This window comes from Pelophylax lessonae (assembly GCF_965119305.1).
Source record: "Pelophylax lessonae genome assembly, chromosome: 5".
Taxonomy (NCBI): Eukaryota; Metazoa; Chordata; class Amphibia; order Anura; family Ranidae; genus Pelophylax; species Pelophylax lessonae.
In genome coordinates, this window is record NC_138772.1 from 13,851,510 (window position 1) to 13,878,040 (window position 26,531).

The following is a 26,531-nucleotide window of genomic DNA, read 5'->3' on the forward strand; positions in this document are numbered from 1 at the left end:
GGAACCACTTTATGTAGTCCTATATTTCCAGTTCCAGGTTTTTTTCAGGAAGGATATTATACTGGTAATTAAAGACTGTTCCATTTGTTTTTTACTGTAGTTGGAGTTTCTACAACCACAATAACCAAGTTGTGCTCGGCCACCTGCACTGCAACCAACTTCAATGTCTACGTGGGTTCCACCTCAACATCCTGCTGCACCACTGACCTGTGCAACACCAGCGGGGCCATCAGCATCAAGTCCAACTTTGCCGCCATTGTCCTGGTGGTGGGAACCATTGTGATGCTCATCAGCAGTTCCATTCTCTGATATATGAATATGATATGAGATAACAAATTGTCCAATCTGCATCAATAAATAGGTTGTGATATAAAAGCCTTGCATTGTGTGTCGGTTTCTTGCAGTGACTATATGATTAGACATGTGCGGTTTGTTTCATTCCGAATTGAAATTCGGACACATTTTTCGTTATTCGGAAATTCGGATGTATCCGAATTTCTGAATCACAATAGTAACGAATTTAAACGAATCCGAAATAACAAATCAAAATTTGAGTTAAAAGAGTAATAGAACTCAATGGTACTGTCTGGCTGCTTTCAGGGGACTCCTCAAGATGAGAACCCCAAAAGCAAAGGAAAACCCTCTTTTATTTAATACGTTTTTATTAAAGAATATTCACAATACAAGACATGTTGAATGATGTCTACATTGAGCCAAGCATATACAGAACAGGCAGGACACCACCATAACAGTATGACCAACATGTATCAATCATAACTCTTAAAACTGTTGTTAGTATTAGGTCATACTATACCTATTCCGTGTCTTTACACTGTATCATACAGAAACATAAAAGGAGAACAAGAAGTGTAAATGGGGGGGGGGGGGGGTAAAAGTAGGAAAGAGAGAGAGAGAAGGTGAAGAAAGAAAGCAAAGAGTACCTGCCTCTGGGCACCAATGTGGAGACAACACCAAGAACTTCAAAAAGAATATAATGACATCACCTTGGCATAAGTTGTCGAGTAAATAAAGGACAGCCAACATGCCCAGATTTTATGAGACCTGTTAGACAGGCCTTTGTATTCCAAAGTCACGTCCTCCATGCGATAAATATGATCCACCGCTGTTAACCACTGTCTAACTGTGGGTATTGTAGAATCTCTCCACTATAGGGGAATTTGTGATTTGGTTGCATTCAAAAGATGTGGAGTTGTGTAAGTGATCTCTCTGTACAATGGAAAAGCACTTCCCAAGGATCCGCTTTAGTTGGGAAACCTTGAATTTCCGCAATGGACTTGAGGATCGTGGACCAATAAGGTTGTATAAGAGGACAGTGCCACCATATGTGAGCGTGGGTAGCGATTTTGCCACAGCCTCTCCAGCATTTGTTTGAGATATTTGGAAACATATAGTGTAGGATAGCTGGGGATTGGTGCCATCTTGTTAACAGCTTATAGTTGGCTTCCACAACCCCCGATGAGATGGCTGAGGCATGTGCCAATCTTAAAAATATTTTTCTTCTAGTGTGTTGGAGGGCTTTTTCCCAAGCGGAGATAAAGGATGCATAGTTAGTAGGATTGCGAGGCTTCAAGGTTTTGTAGAGTAGGGAAACTGCTTTCTGAGGAGGTTGGCTGGCATTCAAGATGGTTTCCAATGGGGTAATGGCAGTTACCGAACGTAAGGGGTGGTGCAAAGATTTGATAAATTGTCCCAGATGAGTGTATCTCCAATGGTCCATGGTGGAGGGATGAGCGGATTGAACAATAGTATTGAGATTTACAATACGTTGCTTCTTTGTCACATGATGCAAAAGAGTATTAGTATGAGGAAGCCAGTTATGAAATTTGGGATCCAGTTTCCCAGGTAGAAAGAAGGAAAGACGCAAACACTCTAACAATGAGAAATCACAAAATGGCAAACACTGTAATTGATTGACCACAACTCTAATTAAAGTGGACTCTATAAGTCCAGGCAGGAGGAGAGCAGAGAAATTACCCTTTCTTATGTCAGATCTCTCCCTTCTGTCCTCTTACACCACAGGCCCAAGGAACTGCAAACACTGCACCTAGTTTGGTTCAATAATGTAACTCCCAAGTCAGATCACTCCACTCATTCAGGAGCCCTGGGGGTAAGTGTGTGTCCGAATGGCACCAGTAACTTCAATCCCATGGAGGAAGGAGGCCTTGAATCTTCAGATAGCTACTTTAGTTGGTGCACTTAGATGTCTTGTTTGGCAGGAGTGATGCAAAGTGCACTGTGTAACTCTTTTACTGCCTGGCAGGGGATGAGTGCAGCACAATGTTCTACTGGCGTAGACAGAATAGGCAATGTTGTCTGCATTCAGTGTCTCTGTAAGATGGGTAAGTGCCCGCTCACTGATCCTGCGACCAAGGCCCAAAGGAGATGTCCTGGCAGACTGGAACCAGAATGCCTCACGCCGTATGTGATGTCTACAAGTGTGCCTGGAGATGCACCTGGGATCCCCCTCTCAGGCAGGAAGTCCTCGACTGGCCATGGATCTGTGGGAGGAATGGCACACTGACACGGGAAGGTAGCGACTCTTCCCTGTACTACTTTTCCTGTACATAGATTTCAAGAAGTAACTCACACAAAATGGCATGGGGCCCCATCCAAAATCCATACTAGGTGCAGGAAAAAGAGGGGCAACAAGCACAGATCTCTCCTCCTGCACCATACCAGGACACATTAGTTAATGGGGCCTCCAGATATCCGGCTTTTTCCTCTATGTAAATGAGTACCAGGTACACAGTACTCCTTGTTACTCATTTACTAAAAAAAAGTAAATGTAAAATAAAAACACTCACATTGGAGAAAATTTATTTTATGTAAAGCCTACCTCAAAAAACCAATGTCTCATGGGCCTTGGGTGTTCAGTGGGACCCCCTGCAGACTAGGCCTGGGACCAGTGGAAAGGTAAAGACTTCTGGTAAGTGTATGCGTGAACATGGAACAAGGGCCAATCTGAGTGTGGAACCTGAACAATGTAGTGAACTGGAGGGGGGATTACTAAGGTCTTGGACCCACCATCACTGGAAATCTAACTGTAGGCTTTGGTGTGGGAACTGGCTCAGAAACTCTCGGCAAAGGTGCACTACATGGAGATTTTTAGGGTTAGGAGTACATTTGCAGAATGTTGTACATCATCCATACAGCTGCTGCCCACAAATCTGGTTATTAGAGCTATTGGATGACCCGAGTCTTCCAATCTAAACATTTTTTCGCTTGTTCTTTTATAGGCAAGAAATGCATATTATTAACCTGGAACAAAACACTCCTGACTACACTGGAATGCTGGATAGAATTAATTTAACACAAACCTCCCCTACACAAGCTGTGAATCACTTGGCCACCCACAGATTTGTACCAAAATTTGGTATTGATGAACCTCATCTTCCCTAAGTATCTATTTTAGGTATTTATAAAGTTCCTCAAGGAGCTTACAACCCAAGGTCCTTATTGCATTTGCATTTATTAACCTAATAGTGCCTAATTTTACAGGAGACTTGCCTTTGGAGTGCTGGAGGAAATCCCTACAATGCACAGGGATGCAATATCTTCATGGATAGAGTTGAGCGGACACCTGGAGGTCCGTGTTCGGCGGGTTCGGCCGAAACTTGAAAAATAAGTCCGGGTCCGTGTCCCAGACTTTTTCCGAACTTTACCCGGACACGAACCCCATTGAAGTAAATGGGTACCCGAACTTTCAGGCACTAAAATGGCTCTAAAACACCAATGGAAAGGGCTAGAGTGCTGCAAATGGCAGCAAAACGTAGTTAAGAGCATGGCAAGTGCTCTGCAAACAAATGTGGATAGGGAAATAACTTAAAACAACAACAAAAAACAGAAAAATAAAACAAATTTCTTCATCTGTGAAGGACGAGGCCCATATGGAGTAGGAGGGAGGTTGAGGTGGTGGTGGATGTGGCGGTGTAGGTGGAACGGCGGTGGAGGAGGACGAGGTAGCCAACAATGCTTTTTTTCAGTCATTTTAAATGAGGGTACACCCCAAAAGAGTGAGAAAGATCAAAAATATAACAATGGCTGGGTAAGGTCGGTATCCATCTCTATTCTGCACAAGGTACGAAAAAAATCCTGTGGGATCCATGCCTGGTTCATTTTAATGAACGTGAGCTTGTCCACATTGTCTCTGTACAGGCGGCTGTGCTTGTCTGTGATAACGCCCCCAGCCGTGCTAAATACACATTCAGATAATACACTGGCTGCAGGGCACGCCAGCACCTCCAAGGCGTAAAGGGCAAGCTCAGGCCATGTGCCCAATTTGGAGACCAGGAAGTTGAAGGGGGCAGACCCGTCATTCACTACATGTAGGCGTGTGCACACATACTGCTCCACCATGTTGGTGAAATGCTGCCTCCTGCTAATACGTTCCATATGAGCTGCTGGTGCTGCTGTTTGTTGTGGCGTGCTGACAAAGCTTTTCCACATTTCGGCCATGCTAACCCTGCCTTCTGAGGTGCTGGCGGTGCCCTGGTTGCGTTGGCGACCTCCTCCTCCTCCTCCTCTGCCTTGTGCTTCCACTGTGGCCCCGCTGTCAGGTGGGAATGCCAGCAGCATCGCGTCTATTAGCGTGCTCTTGTACTCGCGCATCTTGTGATCACGCTCCAGTGAGTGAATTAAGGACGGTACGTTGTCCTTGTAACGGGGATCCAGCAGCGTGGCCACCCAGTAATCAGCACAAGTTAGAATGTGGGCAACTCGGCGGTCGTTGTGGAAACACTGCAGCATGTAATCGCTCATGTGTGCCAGGCTGCCCAGAGGCAACGAAAGGCTGCCCTCTGTGGGAGGTGTATCGTCTGTGTCCTCTGTATCCCCCAAGCCACGCACCAGTGATGGCCATGAGTTGGCCTGGGTGCCACCCTGCTGTGAACATGGTTCCATCTCCTCCTCCATCTCCTCCTCCTCATCCTCCAGAAGGATGTGTGTGCAGGAACCCACCCTCGGAGCCACTTGCGAATGACTGCCCTGAAAGCCTTGGAAATGTTACCTCTTCATCCTCCTCCTCCTCATCCTGTGCCACATCCTCTTCCATCATCGCCCAAATCGTTTTTTGAAGGAGGCATAGAAGTGGGATAGTTAAGCTGACAACGGCGTCATCGGCACTGGCCATGTTGGTGGAGTACTCAAAACAGCGCAACAAGGCAGACAGGTCTCGCATGGAGGCCCAGTTATTGGTGGTGAAGTGGTGCTGTTCCGCAGAGCTGCAGCTGAAACTCCACTATGGCCTGCTGCTGCACAGTCTTTCCAGCATGTGCAAGGTGGAGTTCCACCTTGTGGGCACGTCACATATGAGGCGGTGAGCGGGAAGGCCGAAGTTACGCTGCAGCGCTGACAGGCTAGCAGCAGCAGGGTGAGAACGCCGAAAGTGCGCACAGACGGCCCGCACTTTCTGCAGCAACTCTGACATATCGGGGTAATTTTTAAATAACCTCTGCACCACCAAATTCAGCACATGCGCCAGGCAAGGGATGTGCGTCAATCCGGCTAGGCCCAGAGCTGCTATGAGATTTCGTCCGTTATCGCACACCACCAGGCCGGGCTTGAGGCTCGCTGGCAGCAACCACTTGTCTGCTGTTCCATGCTCCTCCACAACTCCTGCGCGGTGTGTGGTTTTTCCCCCAAACAGGCAAGTTTTAAAACTGCCTGCTGTCATTTACCCCTGGCTGTGCTGAAGTTGGTGGTGAAGGTGTTACGCTGACCGGATGAGGAGGCGGTAGAGGATGAGGAAGCGGAGTAGGAGGAGTTAGGAACAGGAGGCAAACTGAAGCGCCCTGCAATCCTCGGTGGTGGAAGGACATGCGCCAAATTCCTATCTGCCTCAGGCCCATCCGCCACTACATTTACCCAGTGTGCCGTTAGGGAGATATAACGCCCCTGACTGTGCTTACTGGTCCACGTATCGGTAGTTAGGTGGACCTTGGCACAGATGGCGTTGCGCAGTGCACACCTGATTTTTTCCCCCACTTGGTTGTGCAGGGAAGGGATGGCTTGCCTGGAAAAGTAGTGGCGGCTGGGCACGACGTACTGTGGGACAGCCACCGACATAAGGCTTTTAAAACTGTGCGTCTCCACCAGACGGAATGACAGCATTTCAAAGGCCAAGAATTTTGAAATGCTGGCATTCAGGGCCAGGGATCGCGGGTGGGAGATGGAAAGCTGAACGCTTCCACGGGACATTGTGGAGATGGTTGGTGACCCAGGTGGTGGTGTTGCTGACAGATCGTCTGTTTGCGGGGTGGCAGGTGCTGGTATCACTACAGAGGTGGATGAAGAGGCCGAGACTGCAGCAGAAGAGGAAGCAGGAGGAGCCAGAGACCTTTCTTGGTTTTGAAGGTGTCTACTCCACTGCAGCTCGTGCTTTGCACTTAGATGCCTGATCATGCAGGTTGTGCTCAGGTTGAGAAGGTTTATGCCTCGCTTCAGGCTCTGATTGCACAGGGTGCAAACCACTCGTGTCCTGTCATCAGCAGATTTTCTGAAGAACTTCCACGCTAGAGAACTCCTTTGAGCTGGCTTTGGTGCGCTCGGTCCCTTGCTGCGTTGGGCAGTAGCAGGGGTAGTGTCTACGGCACGGCTGCTCCGATTCTGCACCCTGCTCCCTCTTCTGCTGTGCTGGTGGCTCTGTGCGACCACTGCCTCTTCCTCCAAACTACTCAGGTCACCTGCATGACCTTCATTCCATGTGGGGTCGAGGACCTCATCGTCTTCCACATCATCTTCCACCCAGTCTTCACCCCTGCCCTCCTTGTCGGTCTCCACAATTCAGCAGTTGGCACCTGCGTTTCGTCATCATCGGAGACGTGCTGCGATGGTCCTTCCATGTACTCATCTTGAGAAATAAGTGGTTGGGCATCGCTGCACTCAATCTCTTCCACTTCTGGGGCAGGGCTAGGTGGATGGCCCTGGGAAACCCTGCTGACAGAGTCATCAAAAAGAAGAAGAGACTGCTGCATGACTTGGGGCTCAGACTGCTTGCCTGATTTGCAAGGGGGTGAGGTGAAAGACGGTTGGACATCGGCTGCAGGTGCCAACTCTGACCTTTCTGCAGTAGACTGGGTGGGAGACAATGTGAAGGAACTGTAGGCACTGTCAGCAGCAACCCAATCTACTATCGCCTCTACTTGTTCTGGCCTCATCACTTCTAGAGGCGCATGATGCCCTACCAAATACTGCTGCAGGTTCTGTTGCCTACTCACACTTGAGGAAGGTGTTTCACTTGTGCGTGTAGCTGGCACAGATCGACCACGTCCTCTCACAACAGTATCGCACGGGTGTATCTCACAGTCAAATATGCAAACTATGCCGCAATTTAATTTTTTTTACCCCAAAAGGGTGTTTATTAAATAGCGGAATAGAAAAACAGTATACAAATACAACGGGTGTATCTCACAGTCAAATATGCAAAGTATGCCGCAAATTAAATTTTTTTCACCCCAAAAGGGTGTATATTGAATAGCGGAATAGAAAAAAGGATATAAAACGGTGTATCTCACACGTACAAACACAGACTAGGCCCCGATTACAATTTTTGTACCCTAAAGGGAGGATGAGGATGAGGAGTAGGAGGAGTTCGGAACAGGAGGCAAACTGAAGCACCCTGCAATCCTCTGCGGTGGAAGGAGATGCGCCAAACAAATTTAAAAAGGTGTATCTCACACGTACCGATACAGACTATGCCGTAATTTAATTTTTTACACTCCAAAAGGGTGTATATTGAATAGCGGAATAAAAAATTTTTATAAAACGGTGTATCTCACACGTACAAACACAGACTAGGCCCCGATTACAATTTTTTGTACCCTAAAGGCAGGATGAGGATGAGGAGTTCGGAACAGGCAGGAGGCAAACTGAAACACCCTGCAATCCTCGGCGATGTAAGATGCGCCCAAAAAATTGGAAAGGTGTATCTCACACGTACCGATACAGACTATGCCGTAATTTAATTTTTTACACTCCAAAAGGGTGTATATTGAATAGCGGAATAAAACGGTGTATCTCACACGTACAAACACAGACTAGGCCCCGATTACAATTTTTTGTACCCTAAAGGCAGGATGAGGATGAGGAGTAGGAGGAGTTCGGAACAGGAGGCAAACTGAAGCACCCTGCAATTCTCGGCGGTGGAAGATGCGCCCCAAAAATTTGGAAGGTGTATCTCACACGTACCGATACAGACTATGCCGCAATTTAATTATTTTTACCCCAAAGGGTGTAGATTGAATAGCGGAATAGAAAATATGATATCAAAAGGTGTATATATCTCACACGTACAGACCCAGACTAGGCCCTGATTACTATTTTTTGTACCCTAAAGGCAGGATGAGGAGTAGGAGGAGTTCGGAACAGGAGGCAAACTGAAGCACCCTGCAATCCTCGACGGTGGAAGATGCGCCCCAAAAATTGGAAAGGTGTATCTCACACGTACCGATACAGACTATGCCGCAATTTAATTCTTTTTACCACAAAGGGTGTAGATTGAATAGCAGAATAGAAAATATGATATCAAAAGGTGTATCTATCTCACACGTACAGACCCAGACTAGGCCCCGATTACTATTTTTTGTACCCTAAAGGCAGGATGAGGAGTAGAAGGAGTTCGGAACAGGCAGGAGGCAAACTGAAGCACCCTGCAATCCTCGGCGGTGGAAGATGCACCCCAAAAATTTGGAAGGTGTATCTCACACGTACCGATACAGACTATGCCGCAATTTAATTATTTTTACCCCAAAGGGTGTAGATTGAATAGCGGAATAGAAAATATATGATATAAAATTGGTGATTTTTCAATAGCACATGTGAACACAGCAGTGTCTTATGTTTTATGTCACAGTCAGCTCTGCAGCAGGCTATGAAGGGAAAAAAAAAAGAAAATTCCCCTTTAAGTTTGTAATTTTTAAATAGATTAGTACAGACTATGCCACAATTTAATTTTTTTTAACCCAAAAGGGTGTATATTGAATAGTGGAATAGAAAAAAGTGTATAAAATTGAAAATCACTCAATAGCACATGTGAACACAGCAGTGTCTTATGTCACAGTCAGCTCAGAGTCAGCACTGCAGCAAACAGGCTATGAAGGGGGAAAAAAAAAAAATCCCTTTTAACTTGTAGTAAAATATAGCTGATGAACGCTGCACACAACTGACTGATAAAAATAGATTTTTTTTTTCTCCCTCCTCAGTGGGCTCAAGTGAGAGCACAAAGATTGTTCACTGCACCACCCCCCACACAGCAAAATCGATGTAGACTGTCCCTGCCTAATCTCCAGCCTGTCCCTAATATGCTCAATAAGATCGTTCACTGCACCACCCCCCACACAGCAAAATCGATGTAGACTGACCCTGCCTAATCTCCAGCCTGGCCCTAAAATGCTCTAATAACTTTCCCTGCCTGCACTCCGACCTGTCCCTGCATTCTTTTCGGACACAATTTTTCACAGAATCACTGTCTGTCCCTAATCAGCAGCCAGCACGTATGATGTGAGCTCTCTCCCTAATACTACAGCAGAATGACGCAGCGCGCTGGGTCTCAAACTTATAAAGACACGGTCACATGCTTCAGATGGCCAATCACAGCTACTAATACATTAGTAGGCATCAGGGCTTTTTTTCTCCGAGAATAGGTGCAGGTACTCCCCTCTTCTGAGTCACCCCTTGTCTCCACCCCCTTACCCACCTCTGAGCACTGTCCTTTGGTTCCACCCTCTACCCACCTTCCAGTACCCCCCCCCCCCCTGTTAGAGAATACAGAACCAAGTATCATGTTGTGGTTCTAGGTAGTTTGTATGGAATTTGTTAATGATAACTAGAAAAGCAGTAAAATAGACCCCCTGGAATCAGCTACAATAGACCCCCCCTCCCAGCAACAATAAATCTTCCCCTGCATCAATAGAAAAAACAGTAAAATAGATCCTCTGCAATCAACAACAGACCCCCAACAACAATAGCCCCCCAGCAACAATAAATCCTCCCCTGCAACAATCCCCCCCCCCAATAAATCCTCCCCTGCAACAATAGACCCTCCCAACAGCAATAGCTCCCCCAAGCAACAATAAATCCTCCACTGCAACAATAGCCCCACTCACAACAAAATGCCCTCCAGCAACAATAGATTCACCCCAGCAACAATAGATCCCCCAGCAGCCAGCATCAAGAGGCCCTTCAGCTTACCCCACTGACCCCAGCACCCCTTTGCCATTGCATACCTTCAGACTGGAGGTTCCGGAACTGCGTTCCCCCGCGTTCCCGCTGAAAAAAAGCCCTGGTAGGCATGGCTGGGATGGCTTAAGGCACACCAGTTAATCGCTTGTTGATTAGCTGTTGAAAGCCCGCCATTAAAAGCGCGCCATTACACACAAAACAGGAAATAAAATGACCGAACACGGATTTTAAACCCGAACATACAGTAAAGTTTTCGGTTCCGTGTTCGAGTAACAAAAATCCAATTATTCGGTACGAACCCGAATAATACAGTCCGTGTTTGCTCAACACTATTCATGGAGGTCATGTCCTGGTTGGGGTTGGAACCTAGGACTCTGGTGCTGCAGGGCAGCTACATTGACCACTGTGCTGGCCTGCCATGCCCCCCAACCTGGTGCCTTTGTGTGATAGTTCTAATAAGCATTGTAAAGTTGGCCATACACTACAAAAAATCTCAGCCAGTTCCAGTCACGGCCCCCTCCTACTACATGTGCACTAAGCCAGCTTCAAAGATCAGCCCTGTGTTACCAGTAGGAGCTCAGGCTTGTTTGGATAATACTGAGTCCAAACACATCTGAGCTACCCTGCCAAGTTGTCAAAGTGGACAGCTAATCAAGGGTGGTGTGTAGGGCAGCTGCAAGGCAGGGAATGCCCCGCTGCCAATGCTTGACTTCCTGCTTTGACAGCTTCCTGGCAGACAGCTTAGACAGGTTCAGACTCATGTCTGAAGCCGCCTGAGCTCATTTCTGGTTACCACCAGCACCAGGTGTGTGGAGTAAAGCCAAACCCATATTTATATTATATATATATATAAATATTTAAAAAGCATGCCACATTCTCTAGCTTGGGTCCAACTGTTTGTGCCATGTATTAACTATTGTCTTCAAACACTGTCACCTTCATGCTATAGTACTATAGCCACCACAGCAACAATTCTGCGTTGTATTTAAAGTGTTCAGTTGTAGCAACTGGAAGAAACAGAAGATAAAGTCTGCACCAATGCAGATTTTATGCCAAATACAGTGCTGTGAATAGGTATTTGCCCCCTTTTTTGCATATTTGTCACACTTAAATGATTCAGATACTGAAATAAATGTTAATATTCCACAAAGATAACCCGAGTAACTACAAAATGCAGTTCTATGCCTATCTGTCTCTGCTCTTGTGAGTAGGTAAATTGGCTTTTAATAAAGTGCTTTGGAATATACTGCATTATGTGGCTCCCTCCTCTCTTTCTCTGTGATTCAACTGTGGGTCCATCATCCATACTGCTGTGAAAGGTTTAAGATTACCTGATCTGATGGCAGATTGCAATCGATATTGGACCTCTTTTAACATAAACCATCTATGGACAGGCTGATTATACCCAAGTTGATCTATCCATCGACTTGGGTACAACCAGCATGTTTGTAGCACCCTACAGGTAGGTGCTAGGTGAATGCATAGTAGGCCTTGTCTGCCTGGCAGCAGGGCCATGTTTCTTTTTGTCAGGTAGGTTGTCATGGCTCCCAAGTGTGTCTTCTGAGAAGGGGAGTCTCCCCACTGGCTCTGTTGGAGGCTTCTGATAGGGCAGTGGAGGAAACCCAATCAGAGATACATTCAGACTTGTATCTACCCCAGAAGGCAGATTCTGCCACAGAGGATTCTGGGAGAGGGTATAAGTCTGAAGGGGGCGCATGACTCAGCGTCTTTGGCGGGAGCAGAGTCCCAGGAGGGAGAGAACGGCTGTCTCTCCTCCTGTCTAAGGAAGTGGATGTCTCGGGGTGTCGCCTGAGAATCCAGAGAGTGCTGAGTTGAGCTGAGGGGATCCGGTGTACTGAGAACAAGTGGAGAGCGAGAGAGGGGTCCAGTCCCAGGAAAGCCTACACAAATCGTGAGTACTGAGGATTGCCCCTGGGGGTCTGCCTGAAGTGTTAGAGGAGACCACTCCGGAGGAGGTTCTGGGATCCAGTGTCAGCTAGCTGTAAAGGGGGTACCTAGGTTGAGGACACTGAAGTAACAGAGGGGGTACATAGTCAGTGGACCCTGAAGAGCTAAAAGGATAAAGGGGGAACCTGCAGTTTGGCCCCTGAATTGTGCAGAGTACCGGCTGAGAGTTGCAGCTATACAGAAATTCACAACAAGCTACCTCAAGCCAGTGCAAGGCCGGAGGGAGTAGTCAGTGACTTTGCAGTGTCAGCAGATCCATATTCTACAGTCCTGGGTCTTCTGGACTTAAAGTCGAGGATTCAGCACTTCTTTCAAGTTACAGTGTGTTCTAAGCATCAGTGAGCGTTGGCTAGTGCGCCCCCCCCCTCCCGCTGGGATAACACAATAGCTGCGAGGGAGGGATTCCCCCATCGACTCTGTTGATGAGGAAATTAAGCTATTTTTTTTCAGGGAATATGGCCCCATCGATGGCCGGCTTTTCTCGCTGGAAAGCATGTTGATATGGTGGTGGCAGCACTGCGGATAGAGAAGGAAACTTTTAAATGGTGGCTCTCTCAAGCAGGTGCATTTATATTTTAGGTGGACTTGCTTTTTTTTACATATTCAGTTGAATCTCATAAAATTAGAATATCCTCAAAAAGTTAATTTATTTCAGTAATTCAATTCAAAAAGTGAAACTCATATATTTTATATAGACGCGTTACACACAGAGTGATATATTTCAAGCATTTCTTTCTTTTAATTTTGATGATTATGGCTTACAGCTAGTGACACCCCAAAATTCAGTATCTCAGAAAATTTGAATATTACATAAGAACAATAAAACAAAGGATTTTTAATACAGAAATGTTGTCTTAGTGAAAAGTCTGTCCATGTACAGTATAGGATGCACTCAATACTTGGTCGGGGCTCCTTTTACATGAATTACTGCATCAATGTGGCGCGCCATGGAGGCGATCAGTCTGTGGCACTGCTGAGGTGTTATGGAAGCCCAGGTTGCTTTGATAGTGGCCTTCAGCTTGTCTACATTGTTGGGTCTGACGTCTCTCATCTTCCTCTTGACAATACCCCACAGATTCTCTATGGGATTTAGGTCAGGCGAGTTTGCTGGCCAATCAAGCACAGTGATACCATGATTGTATGACCAGGTATTGGTAGTTTTGGCAGTGTGGGCGGTGCCAAGTCCTGCTGGAAAATGAAATCAGCATCTCCATAAAGCTGGTCAGCAGAGGGAAGCATGAAGTGCTCTAGAATTTCCTGCTAGAGGACTGCACTGACTTTGGACTCGATAAAACACAGTGGACCAACACCAGCAGATGACATGGCTCCTCAAATCATCACTGACTGTGGAAATTTTTGCATTTAATTTGGAAATCAAGGTCCAGTGGCGTACCAATAGGGGGGGGCGGTCCGCCCCGGGTGCCACACATTAGGGGGGTGTCAGCGAGCACCAGGGTGACACCCGGGGCCCGGCCGACGGACTGCCTCCGCCGCTCGCTTATACAGGAGCGCAGAGGAGGAGAAGCTGTATAGCAGAGAATGGGAGAGAGACTCACTTTGCTCACGAGCCCTGCATACACAGCGGGAAATGTCGAAGTTAACTCTGCTAGATAATGAGAAGGCGATTGGTTGCTAGGACCGCCTAGCAACCAATCACCGGCTCATTAACTAGCACTGTAAACTTCGGCATTTCCCGCTGACCGCTGTGTATGCAGGGCTCGTGAGCCTCTCTCCCATTCTCTGCTTTGAACAGTTCCTCCCTCTCTGCTCTCCTTCTCATAAGGTAAGGGGGCGAGGGGGGGGGGACAATTGTATTGTAAAGACAGTCGGGGGGGGAGGGGGTCTGCATTGTAGAGGGGTTTTATTGGAAGGGGGGGAGGGGTTGTCTGCACTGTAAAGGGGTTTTATTGGGGGGGGGGTGTCTGCATTGTAGAGGGGTTTTATTGGGGGGGGGGTGTGTCTGCATTGTGGAGGGGTTTTATTGGGGGGGGGTGTCTGCATTGTAGAGGGGTTTTATTGGGGGGGGGTCTGCATTGTAGAGGGGTTTTATTGGGGGGGGGTCTGCATTGTAGAGGGGTTTTATTGGGGGGGGGTCTGTATTGTAAAGGGGTTTTATTGGGGGGGGGGGTCTGCATTTTAGAGGGGTTCTATGGGGGGGTTTGTATTGTAAAGGGTTCTATTGGGGGGGGGGGGGTTTTGTATTGTAAAGGGGTACTATTGGGGGTTTGTATTGTAAAGGGGTTCTATTGGGGGGTCTGCATTGTAAAGGGGTACTATTGGGGGTGTTTTTATGTAAAGGGGTTCTATTGGGGGTTTGCATTGTAGAGGGGTTCTATTGGGGGGGGGTTTGTATTGTAAAGGGGTTCTATTGGCAGGGGCTTTGTATTGTTAAGGGGTTCTATTGGGGGCTGTATAATTTAAAGGGTTCTATTGAGGGGGGGGGCGGAAACTGTGTAATGTAAAGGGTTCTATGGGGGGGTGGGGGCTGTGTAATGTAAGGGGTTCTTTTGGGGGGCAGGGGCTGTGTAATGTGAAGGGTTCCATGGGGGCTGTGTAATGTAAGGGGTTCTATTGGGGGACGGGGGCTGTATAATGGAAAAGGTTCTATGGGGGGCGGGAGCTGTGTAACATAAAGGTTTCCATGAGGGGGGTGTGGGCTGTGTAATGTAAAGGCTTCCAATGGGGGGGGCTGTGTAATATAAAGGGTTCCAATGGGGGGGCTGTGTAATGTAAAGGGGTCCAGGGGTATGGGGGCTGTGTACTGTAAAGGGTTCCAATGGGGGGGGCTGTGTAATGTAAAGGGTTCCAATGGGGGGGGCTGTGTAATGTAAAGGGGTCCAGGGGTACGGGGCTGTGTAATGTAAAGGGTTCCAATGGGGGGGCTGTGTAATGTAAAGGGTTCCAATGGGGGGGGCTGTGTAATGTAAAGGGGTCCAGGGGTACGGGGGCTGTGTAATGTAAAGGGTTCCAATGGGGGGCTGTGTAATGTAAAGGGGTCCAGGGGTATGGGGGCTGTGTAATGTAAAGGGTTCCAATGGGGGGGCTGTGTAATGTAAAGGGGTCCAGGGGTACGGGGGCTGTGTAATGTAAAGGGGGTCTTCCTACATTTTACTCGCAGTTATTACTGCAGTCCTATAGATTTTTTTTTCTGCATTTTCTGAAAGCGCACCAAAAGTCTTGCATGCTGCATCTTTGGCGCGCTCAGAAAACAGGAAAATAATTTTTTGGGGGGGGAGCGACACCATGGTTTACTGCACCAGGTGACACCAACCCTAGTGACACCACTGGCAGTAGCACACAGTAAGTATGCCACTGCCAGTTACATGTATTTCTGTCTGGCGCCTCAAGTCAATCGGCGCTGTTTTTGCAGAGGAGGAGGGGCCTGGTCGCCGGGTCAATGTGCGGTTCATCGCCTGCACGCCGGGGGGGTGCCAGATATAGGATCCGCCCCGGGTGCCAAATGCTCTAGGTACGCCCCTGTCAAGGTCCCAGAGTCTGGAGGAAGAATGGAGAGTCACAGAATCCAAGTAGCATGAGGTCCAGTGTGAAGTTTCCACAATTACAACACAATTTAATACAGGGGGAATCAGAGAGTCTCTGCTCTTTAGAGCTTACAATCTAGGAGGGAGGGTCAATAGATACAAAATGTAATAACTGTGGGGGATGGGCTGATGAAGAAAATAAATGTACAGTTGTTAAAGTGGTTCTAAAGCTTTATTTTTTTGCATTAAAATAACAAACATGTTATACTTACCTGCTCTGTGCAATGCTTTTAAACAGAGCAGCCCCAATTCTCTTCTTCTGGGGTTTCCCTTCAGTGTTCCAGGCCCATCCCCTTCATCGGGTGCCCCACAGAAATCCGCTTTCACTGGGGGCACCTGTGTGTGCTCGCTCATGAGCCCAACTGCTGTGTTCATTGAGTTGGCTTCTGTGTCACAGGATTTGATTGACAGCAGCGGGAGCCAATGGCTCCCTCTGCTATCAATCTGTCCAATCTGTCCAATCTGCACAATCGAGGATCAGGGGGCTGCAGCACAGAAGGTTTTTCACCCTAATGCATGGAATGCATTAAGGTGAAAAACCTTACGGCTTAAGAACCACTTTGAGTGGGGGCCGGATAGGCTTACCAGAAGAGATGAGTTTTCAGGGATCATCTGAAAGTGGACACAGTAGGAGATATTTGTACAGATTAGGGTAGAGAGTTCCAAAGGCTCTGGAGAAGTCCTGGAGGCGAGCATGGAATAAGGTTACAAGGGAGCTAGAGAGCAGGAGGTCTTGGGAGGAACGAAGAGAGCAATTTGGTTGGTATTTTGGGACTAGGTTAGTGATGTAGGTGAGGGTAGAGTTGTGGATGGCTTTGTAAGTTATTGTTAGTATTTTTAATATAATTTGTTGGGTTAGCGGAAGCCAATGGAGGGATTGGCAGAGAGGAGTAGCAGACACGGAGCGGTTTGTAAGGGGAATGAGTCTGGCAATACAAAAAATGGTCCCTGCCCCCACCTATGAATGGCCTTTGCAGCATGAAGCACTGGAAGGGCAAAGTATGCCAAAAAAAAACAAAGAATTTCAAGCCCAGCACATTGCACTATGGCAGCAAAGGTGTAATTGCCTGACCAATATATCAACAATACAAAAAATGGCCACTTCCCCATCTATAACTGGCCTTTGCAGCAAGGAGTACTGGAAGGGTCGGTAAGTGGAGCTTGGCAATTCTTTGGTTTTTTTTTACATACGTTGCCCTTCCAGTGCTCCTGGCTGCAAAGCCCAGTGAGGCTGGGTTCACACTGGACTGTGGAGCGGCTCACAGCAGGAGGTCATCCATATCACCATTTCAGGTCCGAATTCGGCCCGAATGTTTGGCTGAATTCGGACCTGAAACGGACCAAAAGACGGACACAAATTTCCTGCAAACCACTCCGCAGCTGTCCCGGAGATGTGTGAACAGGATCTATTGAGAGCCAGTCACATACTCCTGACATGCGAATTGGATGCTGAGAAACCCACATACAATTTTCACCAGTGTGAACCCAGCCTTGTAGGTGGGGGCAGTGACCATTTTTTGTATTGTTGATATATTGGTCAGGCAACACACTGACACCTTTGCTGTCATGGAGCAATGTGCTGGGAGTTCAGAGTGCCCATTCACCTTTAAGGAGGGGTGGGCTCCTTCCAGTCACCTACCCTCCATCTACCCATTAGAATGCATGTCCTTCCATTGTGGAGACTCCTAACCACTTTAAGGACCGGGCCTATTTCTGACACTTGCTGCTTACAAGTTAAAATCAATATTTTTTGCTAGAAAATTACTTAGAACCCCCCAAAAATTATATATATTTTTTTAGCAAAGACTGGACAATAAAATGGTGGTTTTTGCAATATTTTATGTCACACAGTATTTGCGCAGGGGTCTTTCAAATGCAATTTTTTGGGAAAAATACACTTCACTTCAAAACTGGACCCAAAGTGTCAATATTTTGTGTGGCCACCATTATTTTCCAGCACTGCCTTAACCCTCTTGGGCATGGAGTTCACCAGAGCTTCACAGGTTGCCACTGGAGCCCTCTTCCACTCCTCCATGACGACACCTTCCGTTTGAGGATGCCCCACAGATGCTCAATAGGGTTTAGGTCTGGAGACATGCTTGGCCAGTCCACCACCTTTACCCTCAGCTTCTTTAGCAAGACAATGGTTGTCTTGGAGGTGTGTTTGGGGTCGTGCTCTGCTTCAGTATGTCACAGTTGGCATTCATGGTTCCCTCAATGAACTGTAGCTCCCCAGTTTGGGCAGCACTCATGCAGCCCCAGACCATGACACTCCCACCACCATGCTTGACTGTAGGCAAGACACACTTGTCTTTGTACTCCTCACCTGGTTGCTGCCACACACGCTTGACACCATCTGAACCAAATAAGTTTATCTTGGTCTCATCAGACCACAGGAGATGGTTCCAGTAATCCATGTCCTTAGTCTGCTTGTCTTCAGCAAACTGTTTGCGGGCTTTCTTGTGCATCATCTTTAGAAGAGGCTTCCTTCTGGGACGACAGCCATGCAGACCAATTTGATTCAGTGTGCGGCGTATGGTCTGAGCACTGACAGGCTGACCCCCGCCCCTTCAACCTCTGCAGCAATGCTGGCAGCACTCATACGTCTATTTCCCAAAGACAACCTCTGGATATGACGCTGAGCATGTGTACTCAACTTCTTTGGTCGACCATGGCGAGGCCTGTTCTGAGTGGAATCTGCTGTATGGTCTTGGCCACCGTGCTGCAGCTCAGTTTCAGGGTCTTGGCAATCTTCTTATAGCCTAAGCCATCTTTATGTAGAGCAATAATTCTTTTTTTCACATCCTCAGAGAGTTCTTTGCCATGAGGTGCCATGTTGAACTTACAGTGACCAGTATGAGAGAGTGAGAGCGATAACACCAAATTTAACACACCTGCTCCCCATTCACACCTGAGACCTTGTAACACTAACGAGTCACATGACATCCGGGAGGGAAAATTGCTAATTGGGCCAAATTTGGAAATTTTGTACTCACTTTTGTTGCCAGCGGTTTAGACATTAATGGCTGTGTGTTGAGTTATGTTGAGGGGGACAGCAAATTTACACTGTTATACAAGCTGTACACTCACTACTTTACATTGTAGCAAAGTGTCATTTCTTCAGTGTTGTCACATGAAAAGATAGAATAAAATATTTACAAAAATGTGAGGGGTGTACTGACTTTTGTGAGATACTGTACATACCTAACATGTTACGGTTTAAAATTGCGTGGAATGGCGATAAGCTTTGGTACTTAAAAATCTCCATAGGCAGCGCTTTAGATTTTTAACAATTACCAGTTTAGAGTTACAGAGGAGGTCTGGTGCTAGAATGATTGCCCTTACTCTGATGATCGTGGCGATACATCACCTGTGTGATTTGAACACCGTTTACATTTGCGGGCGCGACTTACATATTTGTTTTCTTTGGTGTGCGAGGTCACGGGGACAGGGGGCGCTTTAACCTCCTTGGCAGACTGTGGCTCGGGGGTTAATCTTCAGTACCAAAAGCGGTAACTCCGAGCCACACATGGGGGGGGGGGGTAACCCTGTAGTTAAACTTACCTTGTCCCTACGATCCCCTGATGTCCTCCGCTGTGTCTCTGGCCGATGATGGCATCTGTCTTCTGGGTTCCCTTCCCTGCGAGCGCTGCAGCGGGGCAGAACAGGGCGGGAAATAAAAAAAAAGTACACAAAACATGACATGATACATTGTAATCTGCTAGGATTACATTACTGTATCAAACCATTTCACCTCAGTTTTTTCCCTAGTGCTTTGTCCAGTGCCCAACCTGCACTATTACTGTTTTATTCCTTTTATTTTTATTAATATTTTTTTATTAATAATTAAAATAATGTATTAATTAATTCATTACTTTAATTTATTAAGTTATAAATTCATTTATTCATAATTTATTTTAAAAAATTCACTTTTACTGTTTTTTTCTTAAGAATTACAGGCCTACAATATAAAACAACAGATTTCCATGCAAAACAATTTACTGCTTTGACATTCAAAAATACTGACATAATCACACCGCCAGGGAGGTTACATTAAAGAAAAAACAACCATACAATCCCATATACACAATCCTATACCCGCAGTTGATCCAGAGGAAGGGGAAAAACCCCAGCAAAGCATGATCCAATTTACTACAGCAGGGGAGAAAATGCTTCCTGATCCCCCGAGAGGCAATCGGATATTCCCTGTATCAACTTTACCTATAAATATTAGTACCCAGTTATATTATTTACACCCAGGAACGAATCCAGGCCTTTTTTAAAGCAATCTTCTGTAGAGATGTACCGAACTGTTCGCCGGCGAACGGTTTCCGGCGTACTTCGAACGTTCGCGTTCGCCGCTGCGGGCGAACATATGCGATGTTCGGTCCGCCTCCTATACATCATCATTGAGGCAAACTTTGACCCTGAACATCACAGTCAGCAGACACATTCCAGGCCAATCAGCATACCTCCCTCCCACCTCCTATAAATAAGCAAGGGCAGCATCCATTTTAGATCATTTCTGTGTTACTGAGAGCAGGGAAAGTGCTGCTGCTGCTATTATAGCTGGGGACAGTTCCCGGTCTTGTTAGCCAGTGTTCTTGGTACACTCCTGCTGTAAGGACAGCACCCCAAAAAGCCCTTCCTAGGGCTGGTATTTGAGTTTTTTTTTGGATATATATATATATTGTCCCCAAAAGCCCCTTTGAGGGCTGGTATTTGAGTATTTTATATATATATATATATATATATATATATGTGTAGCATGTCCAGAACCAGAAAAAAAACATCATATAGGTGTAAAAGGGGTTCCCACCATCCCTGCTCTACTGAAAAATGATATTTTTTTCTGGTTCTGGACATGCTACAGAGCTGAAACTTCACCGGTACACTTTTTAGACCCCCCAGACACTAAATCACACAAAAAAAGTTCTTAAAAATTGTCATTTTTGATAGAGAGCCAATTATTGAAAAAAAAAAAAAAAAACTTAACAAAAAAAATTTCTTTGGATTTATTGTCTGGGGGGTCTAAAAAGTGTACCTGTGAAGTTTCAGCTCTGTAGCATGTCCAGAACCAGGAAAAAAAAAAGAATCAGGGTTAGGGCTAGGGTTAGGGTTAGGGCTAGGGTTAGGGTCAGGGCTAAGGTTAGGGTTATTTTTAGTGCTTAGGGTTAGAGTTAGAGGGGTAGGGGTAGGGCTACTAACTCTAACCCTAAGTATCTCACCGTAACCCTAACCCTAGCCCCTAACACTAAACCTAACCCTAACCCTCTAACCATAACCCTAACCCTCTAACCTTAACCCTAACCCTCTAAGCCTAGCCATAAAAATAACCCTAACCCTAAACCTAACCCTAACCCTAACCCTAGCCCTAACCCTAACCCTAGCCCTAACCCTAACCCTAGCCCTAACCCTAATTCGTATTTTTTTCTGTTTCTGGACATGCTACAGAGCTGAAACTTCACAGGCTCACTTTTTAGACCCCCTAGACACTAAATCACACAAAAAAAGTTCTTAAAATTTGTCATTTTTGATAGAGAGCCAATTATTGAAAAAAAAAAAAAAAAATTAACAAAAAAATAAATTTCTTTGGATTTATTGTCTGGGGGGTCTAAAAAGTGTACCTGTGAAGTTTCAGCTCTGTAGCATGTCCAGAACCAGAAAAAAAATAGAATCAGGGTTAGGGCTAGGGTTAGGGTTAGGGTTAGGGTCAGGGCTAAGGTTAGGGTTATTTTTAGTGCTTAGGGTTAGAGGGTTAGAGTTAGAGGGGTAGGGTAGGGCTACTAACTCTAACCCTAAGTATCTCACCGTAACCCTAACCCTAGCCCCTAACACTAAACCTAACCCTAACCCTCTAACCATAACCCTAACCCTCTAACCTTAACCCTAACCCTCTAAGCCTAGCCATAAAAATAACCCTAACCCTAAACCTAACCCTAACCCTAACTCGTATTTTTTTCTGGTTCCGGACATGCTACAGAGCTGAAACTTCACAGGTACACTTTTTAGACCCCCCAGATGCTAAATCCAAAGAAATTTTTTATTTTTATTTTTTTTTTATTTTTCCAATAATTGGCTCTCTACCAAAAAATTACAATTTTTAAGAACTTTTTTTTGTGTGATCCCTCTCCGGCATGCCACAGTCCAGGTGTTTGTCCCCTTGAAACAACTTTTCCATTACTATTGTGGCCAGAAAGAGTCCCTGTGGGTTTTAAAATTCGCCTGCCTATTAAAGTCTATGGCGGTTCGCAATGTTCACCGGTTCGCGAACATTCGCCGATGTTCGCGTTCGCCGTTCGCGAACAGCGAATTTTATGTTGGCGACATCACTAATCTTCTGAGCCAGCCAGATTTTTTTTCCTATATATTTTATTTTATATTTTATTTTTTTTCACTGTCCTTCATTGATCACTTTTATTGCTGTCACAAGCAATGTAAACATCCCTTGTGACAGTAATTGGCAGTGACAGGTACTCTTTATGGAGGGATCGGGGGTCTAAAAGACACCAAACCCCTCCTCTGCTCTTCAAAGTATTTAAAATGCCAAAATCTGCATTTTTTAATACTTTGGATTGGCTGCCGAGTAAACCGGATGTGAGGTTGTAACGTCGCTTCCAGGTTACTGCATCGGAGACCCGATCAAAGCCGAATCTAGCCTCTTTCAGGACTCTGACCAGCCGCCAGACATGCCGGCTGGTTGCTTGGGCCTCGCGGTGGGACGGAAGACCCGGGGCAGAGCAGTGACATGAGGGGGAGGTCCCATCCCGCTTGTTGTGATAACGGTTAAGCAGAGTTGTATAAAGTACTCGAAACCCATACTTGAGTAAAAGTACAAGTGCTCGATCAAAAAGTGACTTGAGTAGAAGTGGAAGTGCTCAATCAAAAAGTGACTTGAGTAGAAGTACTAAAGTATTCAACATTTTTTGTACTTAAATATTGCAAGAAGTTATTTTTTTTAATTTTGCTACTCAAGTACTGAAAGTAAAAGTACCAGTACTGTGTTATGTAGTTATTAAAGAAAGAAATCAAAAGTTTGAACATCATATTGTTTTTTATTATTTCAAATGCAGCTTTTATTTATACATACAGTAGCATTTATTTTCGTATGCGCTGATAATACACATGTTTTGAGCTTCATGAAACCTGCCATCTACTGTTCTGGCAGTGGTAATTTTTATAATTGTAACGAATAACTATGCAGCACAAAAAAAAAATATCGGAGTAGAAGTATTGAAATCATCGAAAAAATGTAGTGAAGTAAAAGTGGAAGTAGGAGAAAAAAATTCTACTCTAGGAAAGTACAGATACCGCCTTTCTGTACTTAAGTACAGTAGTGAAGTAGTTCTACTTAGTTACTATACATCTCTGTGGTTAAGCGGCTGCTGAGCCGCATTGTTTGTTATCACTAGAAAAGCTGACCCTGGCTCTAAAAAACGGTACCAGGGTTATGCCTTTAGCTGCAGGCATCACCCCGGTACCACCACTATTTCAAGCCGACGTATGGGTAAGTTGGTTTGCAGGAATTGGTTAAAAGTGGTTATTTTAACGGACAATTGCACAGTCGTGCGACGCTGTACCCAAATAAAATTGATGTCCTTTTTTCCCCGCAAATAGAACTTTCTTTTGCTGGTATTTGATCACCTGTGCGATTTTTATTTTTTGCGCTATAAACAAAAAAAGAGAGACAATTTTGAAAAGAAAAAAACAATATTTTTCACATTCTGCTATACAACATTCTGAAAAAAAAAAAAAAAAACTTAAAAATCAAAAGTTTTTAACATTTTAGGCCAATTTGTTTTCTGCTACATATTTTTGGTAAAAAAAAAAAATCGCATTAAGCGTATTTTGATTGGTTTGCACAAAAGTTATCACGTCTACTAGCTACAGGAAAGATTTATGTCATTTTTTTTTTCCTAGTAATGGCGGCGATCTGCGATTTTTAGCGGGACTGCAACATTGCGGCGGACAGATCGGACCCCTAACTGACATTTTTGACACTTTTGGAAGGACCAGTGACATTACTACAGTAATCAGTGCTAGAAATATGCACTGTCACTGTACTAATGACACTGGCAGGGAAGGGGTTAACATTGTGGGTGATTAAGGGGTTTAATGTGAGCCTAGGGGAGTGATTCTAACTGGGGGGGGCGTGGCTTGTGAAATGACCATAAAGACATGTGATCCTATATAGAAGGATCACAGGGGCTCTGTGATCATTCCAGGGAGAAGAACGGTCAGATGTGTTTACAACAGCTGACCGTCCTTCTCTCTCAGCGGGGAGCGATCGCGGGTGTCAGGCGGCAATCGGAGCCACCTGCCCGCTGCATCGGCTTCCCCGCTGCTAAGTGGGGGCGGGAGTGCTCAGACGGTGGCAGGCTCTCGCCCCCTGGCTTCCCGCGCGCCACCGACGTAGGTCTACATCGGTTTGCGCAGGAGAGCCACCCTGCTGCAGTAAAAATGTGGCGGGTGGTCGGGAAGTGGTTAAGGGTAACCTGGGGTAATCCAGAAAGTGTTATATCCAGCAGTCTCCTAGGGGGCAGTGCTACACTGTTAGACAGGTTAATTCGGTTGCTCGGTAAGTTGAGCTTGGAAATTCTTAGGTCTACGTCGGTTTGCGCAGGAGAGCCACCCTGCCGCAGTCAAAAGGCGGCGGGTGCTCGGGAAGCGGTTAAGGGTAACCCGGGGTAATCCAGAAAGTGTTATATCCAGCAGTCCCCTAGGGGGCAGTGCTACACTATTAGACAGGTTAATTCGGTCGGTCGGTAAGTTGAGCTTGGAAATTCTTTGGTTTGATTTGGATGAGTCTGGAAGTAGCGTTCATGATGGACTGAAGGGGGGTAGTCTATGTAAAGGTAAGCCAATGAAGAGGGAGTTGCAGTAGTTGAGATGAGAGATGACCAGGGAGTGGATTAGGAGCTTTGTGGTGTCATTGGTTAGAAAGGGACGTATTTTGGAGATGTTGCGGAGGTTGAGGCAGCAAGATTTGGACAGCGATTGGATGTGGGGCCGAAAGGAGAGTTTATAGTCCAGGATTACACCTAGAACCTTGGCATGGGGGGACGGTTTGATAGTTGAGCCGTTAATTTTGGCAGAGAAATTTTGAGGAAGAAACGCTTGGGGGAGAAAATACTATGAGCTCGGTTTTTGGATTAGGTTGAGTTTGAGGAATTGGTTTGACACCTAGGCTTAAATCTCAAACATCAGAGCAACGAAAATTGTTTTTCTCCCTTGTACAAATGTTACAAAGAAACAAAAGACCTCATGCTCCACTGATTGCAGTTTGCTAGCATTGGCTGTTATGTGACTATAGCTATGTGCCTTAGATAAACTGCCAATAATTTGTCATCTATACAAAAAGTAGTGTTTGTGTTAGGGAGGCTGGGCAGCAGTACACATTGTGGTTTTCATGACAACTATGGGCAAACACATGAAGATGTATATAATAGGGCACAAAGCCTTCGGGGTGTCACAAGTCTCCTCCAGATCACAATGGCAGCATATGCAAGCATCCTTCTCCTGGCCGCTCTCTGCATAGGGACAGGTAAGGGGCCGATGACTTCTTATAGCCGGTAATTCTTATTGGGATATTAAAGTGTAGGTCTTTTTGTAAGACTTTATTTTTAGCTGTGTGACTATGAGTATCATAGGTCACTGGCTGCCATGATATACAGTCAGGTCCAAATATTGGGACATCGACACAATTCGAATCTTTTTGGCTCTATAATGGATTTGAAATGAAACAAACAAGATGTGCTTTAACTGCAGACTTCCAGCTTTATTTTCATGGTATTTATATCCAAATCAGGTGAAAGGTGTAGGAATTACAACAGTTTGTATATGTGCCTCCCACTTTTTAAGGGACCAAAAGTAATGGGACAATTGGCTGCTCAGCTGTTCCATAGCCAGGTGTGTGTTATTCCCTCATTATCCCATTTACAAGGAGCAGATAAAAGATCCAGAGTTTATTTCAAGTGTGCTATTTGCATTTGGAATCTGTTGCTGTCAACTCTCAATATGAGATCCAAAGAGCTGTCACTATCAGTGAAGCAAGCCATCATTAGGCTGAAAAAACAAAAACAAACCCATCAGAGAGATAGCAAAAACATTAGGTGTGGCCAAATCAACTGTTTGGAACATCCTTAAAAAGAAAGAACGCACCGGTGAGCTCAGCAACACCAAAAGACCGGGAAAACCACAGAAAACAACTGTGGTGGATGACTGAAGAATTCTTTCCCTGGTGAAGAAAACACCCTTCACAACAGTTGGCCAGATCAAGATCACTCTCCAGAAGGTAGATGTATGTGTGTCAGATCAAGAACACTCTCCAGGAGGTAGGTGTATGTGTGCCAGATCAAGAACACTCTCCAGGAGGTAGGTGTATGTGTGTCAGATCAAGAACAGTCTCCAGGAGGTAGGTGTATGTGTGTCTAAGTCAACAATCAAGAGAAGACTTCCCCAGAGTGAATACAGAGGGTTCACCACAAGATGTAAACCATTGGTGAGCCTCAAAAACAGGAAGGCCAGATTAGAGTTTGCCAAACAACATCTAAAAAAGCCTTCACAGTTCTGGAACAACATCCTATGGACAGATGAGACCAAGATCAACTTGTACCAGAGTGATGGGAAGAGAAGAGTATGGAGAAGGAAAGGAACTGCTCATGATCCAAAGCATACCACCTCATCAGTGAAGCATGGTGGTGGTAGTGTCATGGTGTGGGCATGTATGGCTGCCAATGGAACTGGTTCTCTTGTATTTATTGATGATGTGACTGCTGACAGAAGCAGCAGGATGAATTCTGAAGTTTTTCGGGCAATATTATC

The 26,531-nt window shown here is 45.7% G+C and overlaps 1 protein-coding gene across 1 annotated transcript in view; it reads left to right on the top strand.

Annotated features, from left to right (window-relative positions):
• LOC309557165 (lymphocyte antigen 6E-like) overlaps positions 1-26,531 on the top strand; it is a gene marked incomplete at both ends in the record, with an annotated part of 206,467 nt that overhangs the window by 22,702 nt on the left and 157,234 nt on the right. The window contains one exon of the mRNA XM_082259822.1: positions 101-239. Within this exon, the coding sequence (XP_082115948.1) occupies positions 101-239 (139 nt within the window). The remainder of the gene's footprint in view (positions 1-100; positions 240-26,531) is intronic.